Source organism: Nestor notabilis, unplaced genomic scaffold, assembly GCF_000696875.1.
Source record: "Nestor notabilis isolate BGI_N333 unplaced genomic scaffold, ASM69687v1 scaffold13725, whole genome shotgun sequence".
In the NCBI taxonomy this organism is placed as follows: domain Eukaryota; kingdom Metazoa; phylum Chordata; class Aves; order Psittaciformes; family Psittacidae; genus Nestor; species Nestor notabilis.
Genome location: NW_009928938.1, coordinates 21860 through 27835, shown reverse-complemented (window position 1 = coordinate 27835; position 5976 = coordinate 21860). Strand labels below are relative to the sequence as shown.

The window sequence follows — 5976 nt, the reverse complement described above, 5'->3', positions numbered from 1 at the left end:
TAGACAAGTCCAATAAATCAAAGTCTTAAGCCCTGTTTTTCTGCATTTCCACCATCCCACCACACACCAGCTTCACTCCTTAAAGCACTTGGAATGCAGGAAAACACGGTGTCAGGCCAACATCTAACCCAACATATCTAACCCAACAGTCAGTCAGCAGCAATGACTAAGAGAAGATGGAAAGGAGGAGAAGAAATACAATAGAGTAAGAGGTATCCTGATTATTTTCCTTTATATCTCAAAGTTATCTAGGAGAAAAATGAAGCAAATGTGGAACTTCAGCAGAAAGATGACTTTGGATTCCCCGTGAGGTGACACTTCTTTCAAGGCCCTTGTTCTCAGGTGTGTGGCATATTGGTTGGTTGTTTAGGTTGTTAATACTTAGGGCACTATTAACATGTAAATGCTAAAGGAAAAGTACAGTCTAAGCATCAGATTAGTTTGAGTTTTGAACTGCATGCCCGGGCGTGTAAGAGCTGCAGCAGCCAGTGCTGGGCAGGATTTGCATTCCCTTTCCAAATTCCCAATTTATTCACACGAGATTGTGAAGTTACATTCGTTACTGTTTTTCCTGCATTACAGTCTCAAAATGAAACTCAGCATTAGAGGGCAAATGCTATGCTTACGTAAAAACAAAAGCCTAAGGGTAAGAGAGCAAGCACCTTTCATTCTATCACTCACTACATCTCCTATTAGTCTGGGTGCTTCCTACCTCGTTCTGCCTTTCCTCTTGCTCCTTTCTCTGTCTCTCACACCTCAGGCAGTGCCCACCCCCTGAAGCCTCTCAGTGCTGCTTTCCTTGTTCTGTCTCAACATCGTTTTGCTTTCCTCACATACTGGTTGATCTTTGCTTGGATGCCCTTGGATCTGCACTCTTTGTTAGTTGCTCTTCCCCTTTGTCCCATTTTATCTTCCATTTACAGTCTCCAGATTCAACTGTGCTTAAACACCTTCTGCACTACTCTCCCCGGTGTCAGTGTCGGGGAATGCCATCAGTAAAATGGCAGAAAACATGAGAAGAGAAGGCTGAGGTGGGATCTCATCAGTGTGGGAGGATCTTATCTCCCTGCTTGAAGGGAGGGTGCAAAGCAGACAGAGCCAGGCTCTTCTCAGTGCCCCGGACCAGCTGCCGTGGGCACAGATGGAAGCACAGCAAGTTCTGTCTGATCATCAGGAAACACTTCTTCATTGTGAGGGTGGCTGGGCACTGGCCCAGCTTGCCCAGAGAGCCTGTGGTATCTCCATCCTTGGGAGATACTCCAAGGCCATGCTGCACAACTGGCTCTGGGTGGCCAGGGGGTTAGACAAGATGACCTCCAGAGGTGCTGTCCCACCTCAGTGGTTCTGGGGTTCTGAAATTAGCTCTGTTTAACTTTCTGTTTGAAGCCAATAGAAAAGCACTTCCCTGCAGCAGCAGGAGCAGAGTCACAGCTCTCTGTGTGAGCTCAGAAGGGTGACACAGGTGCACATAATTGCTCTGAGAGAACTGGAGGTGCAGACACAGATTAGTGGTCAGGCTGGGACTCATGGAACTGCTCTAGGACAGAGCCATTTCGCTCCACTGGAAATGCACCTTTTCCTCCCACCTGTAGAAACACAGGTGTAGCTGCTACACTGCCACCAGGAGTAAGTAGGCCTTGGGTTGGAAGGTTGTGGCTGGTAGCACTCAGCTCATAGATAATCTGTGAGCTTGTTGAAGTGATGCTTATAACAGATGTTGAGTCACACAGAATGACAGGGAGTGACTGAGTGCAGGTATTAAAGTAATTTTAGGTCATTTCCTCCACGTCTGCCCAGTTGGTTGTTAATAGAAGTTGGAGGCTCTACAACAGCCACGATCAGTTCAACTGTCACTACTGGGACACATTCTCCATCAGCCTCACTAATTCTACCATGGTGCTATGACATAAAGGTAAGAAGAAAATAGAGTCAGTTATTCACAGTGACTCACTTGACCTTATTGTGGCAACAACAAATGCTGAGACACTTACTGAAGTGACAGTACTGGCTTCTTTTCTCATGCTGTTCTAAGAATTTCATAATTAACACTTCCAGATGTTATTTACGATTGTTTCTGTGCTGTGAAGTCAAATGTTCACTCTGTGTTTGCAGGCCAGGACTGAGAGCAACATCAACTTGCTGTACTTGAAGCATTAGCCTCCAGAACAGCAAAACCTTTGAGAAGTCTTAATAAACCTTTGGATTTGATTCTTCCCAGTGTTCAGAGTTGGACACCAGTGTTGAAATGTGGTGGTTTCAGCAAGGCCTCTCGTTCTTGCCTGTGGTTTTGGTTGTTTGGTCAGCTGCATCTTTTGTGTTCTCATACATCACTGCAATTGTCCTCCACCACGTGGACCCTTTGGTGCCCTACATCAGGTCAGTAACACTCATCCTGTGTCACAGTATTGGCTCCTCCTCTTGATTTTTCCCCAACTCCAAACTCTAAACAGCAGTTCTTACCTGACTGCTCCAGTTCTAAAGCTACTGGCTGTTAATAGTTATTTGCGTGTAACCTTTAAACTGTGAAGGTAGCCTTAAATTGATGATGAACAAGAAAACAGGGTGCATTTCCAGCTCTCTGTTGAAAGCATCTTGCTGTTACACCAGTAAACCTGTACTATGATCTGTATTCCCAGCTGCATTGCATCAAACCTGTATATTTAACCTTACTTTTGGGCTTTCAGTTTTCCAGGTTCTTAATTTCCCTGGTTTTAATACTCTTTATTCACCTTTTATGGAATGAAGATGAATATAGAAGGGATAGCTACAACCAAGTGTGTTCATTCCTTGTTCTGAGGGTAGCATGTTTTCACCATGCTTATTTCTGCATCTCTGGAAACTAATGAAGTATGGTTTGAACAATGAAAAAAACCAGTGAAAAAAAGGGATTTTTTCCACAAACCTGTTTCTTAGACTAAGTATTTTTAGTATAGATAGATACATGTCACTCCATTTGTCTCTTCCAGTGACACAGGGACAACACCACCTGAGAGATGCTTATTTGGGATCATGTTAAATATTTCGGCTTTCTTGGGTGAGTACAGAAAGCTGCCCTGGCTGAACTGCAGCAGTTGTGGAATGCACACAGCTTTAAACCACTTCATTTCCTTACTCAGATCATTAAACAGCCCAGAATTTGCAGTCAAAACCTAAATTCTAAGCAATTAATCTTCATTCTCTTCAGATTCGGAGGGGAAGTGCTTGTCAGGGATGTTACCCACATCCAGCATGACAACTGCAGAGGCCAGAAGGCTAAAAATGCATTGAAAATCCCAACAGAGTAGTAAAAGAAAGAGAAATCCAAATGCAAGGCAGTCACCTTGTGCTGTGGTTGCAGAGAGGGGGAAGAACAACCTGGTATTGTCTTTCAATTGTAAAGAGAGCAGCAAAATGCAGTAAGTTGACATGTTTGCCATGATATTATTGCAGTTTTACCTTCCAGATTCCCAGCTTTCTCATTTCAGGCTGCCAGAAGACGGGGTTTGCATTATAAATAGCTGCCTCTGTCACTCAGCATCTTCCCAGCTCAACCAGGCCAGTCTGTTCCTCAGATGAACACCTTACTGGTCTGGGTTCTTTGTTAACAGGTATGGCCACCATGTATGTCCGCTACAAACAAGTTTATGCTTTGAATCCAGAAAGATCCAGGATCCTGAGGCTTAACAAGATTGGCCTCACCCTCGGCCTGATGAGCTGCTTTGGCCTTTGCATCATTGCAAATTTCCAGGTGTGTGCTTTGCCTGCAGTGTTCTGGGGCAGACCTGGGTTTTGTCAAATTCCCTTCAGCAAACTGTTAAACACCCCAAGGTTTGGTTGTAATTCCTTCCTTATTTCTTATTTGCTTTATCCACGGGGACATTTCAACCCCCCCCCACCCCCCCCCCCCCCCCAAGTTTGGCAGAAAGCAGACAGCAGGTTTCCTTATAGGAGGTTTGGAAGTTACAGATTCAAAGGCCACAGCTATAGCATATACATTGCCTCAAGAGCATCAGGTATCTAAGACTTGTTACAGCTGGAAGTAAAGCAAGTAAAACAGAACCACCCAAGCTCACCAGGAGCCCAGCCCCATAAAATCTGCCCTCTGAGGTGTATTTTCCTTCAAACCTCTACAATGAAGGTTACTGCAGCATCAACCAGCTTTTGAATTTCTCCATCCCAGTGCCTCTTACTTTGGTTTTCTCCCCAGTACTTCCCACCTCCTCCTCCAGAACATAATCTGATATTCTCACACCATCAGCAGGGTCACATTCTGCATCGGTGGCTGGTACATGCAGGGCAGTTGTACAGTTACCAGCCACGTTTCATTAACTACCTGCTGGATGTGGGGGCTCCATAGTGGTGCCTTTAGCCACTAGAGGCTGCAGTGTCACCTTGCTCTCCTGCTGGATTAGGGCCAGGGAATAGCAAAGAGGAAGAACTGGAAAGCTCCACCTTTTTCCCTTCCTTTCCCCTAGCACAGCTCTCCAAGTGCTTCAGCAGCCCCTGCAGCTCTTACAATGCCCATAGTTAAGATGACCTGTAACTTAGCCCTAAGAGCTTAATGAAAGCAGCAGTACAGGGGGCTGCAGGTACTGGCTTTGTACAGGGTTTCCAAGAAGAATCTGCTCAGCTTGGGCTGTGGGAAGGTAATGGAGTGGCTGGAATGCCAAAGGTTTACAGGGGAAGGAGTTCTTGGAGTTCAAAATGAAAGCAGGTTCTGCACAAGCAGTGCCTTCCTTCCCTAGAAATGCATCCTCTACTACATCCACGTGGTTGGAGCCTGCCTGACATTTGGAGTAGGGGCCATCTACATGCTGGTTCAGACCATCCTGTCCTACCTGATGCAGCCAGAACTTCACAGCAAAGACATCTTCTGGATCCGTCTGGCCCTGTCACTCTGGTGCTGGTCAAGCATCGTGAGCAGTATCCTTTGCAAAGCAGCCTTCACAGATGGCAGGGTTTGCACCTTCATGAATTTAACCTGCCAGCAGGGAAGGCTGGGCCACAGAAAGCCTGATCTCTTCACACATACAGCTTGTACCACACTATCTGTTCATAGCCTGGGAGCTCTAGGAAGAAGGGAACCATCAGGTTAAGCCCACAAGTGAGACTGAATAGTAGGAATAGGTAAGAGGGGTGGTTACCAGCCTTCCTCCTCTCCTTCTGCAGACCAGAGACTGAAAATGGCAAAAGTAAGAGTTTATCACAGAGGTCTGACTGCAGACTGTGAAACACAGGGAGAAAGGGAAGTGGACTGAAGAGATGAGTGGCTTTAATGGGAGAGAGGGGGAGGAAGCCAGGTAGGAAACAAAAGTGCCTGTTCCCTGGTGACAGCAATGCAGCAACTTCGGTAGTTGGATACCACTAAAAGAGAAGTACAGATGTAGCATAAGAGCAGATACACCACCCTGGGCACATGCAGCAGTGCTGCAGTGCCAGCTGGCTCCCGGGGCAGCGCTGGCATTTGGCAGAGAGACAGTTCAGGAGCATATTGGCAAGGTTGATCCAGAGGATACATTTCACCTCTGATCTCCTCCCCTGCCCATCCTACAGTTCAGAAGATGTTTCTGACTGGCATTCCCTACAGCCTTCCCTCAGCTCTGGAATCCACTATCTCCCTTAGCTTTGAATTCAGAGTGCTGGAGGCAGCTGGGGGGTTTACAGAACCATGGGCCGCCTCATGCAGAAGGAGAAGCCTTCTTCTTGGCCAGAATCATTTAACCAGCAGGCACTAAACCTCTGCAGTTCCTCTGCCCACCCCAATGGACCTAAACATTGTCTTTTGACAATTAGGACTCAGTTTTCTGTCAAACAGGACAACACTAAAGCTTTCAAATTCACATCCCAAAGACAGTAACTTTGCAGAAGTCCGTTAAATGCTGTCCCTTCTGCAGCTGAATCAAGGCCACTGCTTTAATCCAATTCCCCTTATTTCCAGGCTGGCAGCCAAAACCAACACTAAACCATACGGCCCATTTCCCAGTGATGGATCATCTC

At 46.3% G+C, this 5976-nt stretch overlaps 1 protein-coding gene across 1 annotated transcript in view; it reads left to right on the top strand.

Annotated features, from left to right (window-relative positions):
• The first annotated feature begins 256 nt into the window (after positions 1-256).
• The window catches only part of DRAM2 (DNA-damage regulated autophagy modulator 2), a 9314-nt gene continuing 3594 nt past the window's right edge, over positions 257-5976 (top strand). Inside the window, exons 1-5 of the mRNA XM_010014762.1 lie at positions 257-342; positions 2219-2376; positions 2967-3034; positions 3588-3727; positions 4725-4902. Of these exons, the coding sequence (XP_010013064.1) occupies positions 2246-2376; positions 2967-3034; positions 3588-3727; positions 4725-4902 (517 nt within the window). The 5' untranslated portion in view covers positions 257-342; positions 2219-2245. The remainder of the gene's footprint in view (positions 343-2218; positions 2377-2966; positions 3035-3587; positions 3728-4724; positions 4903-5976) is intronic.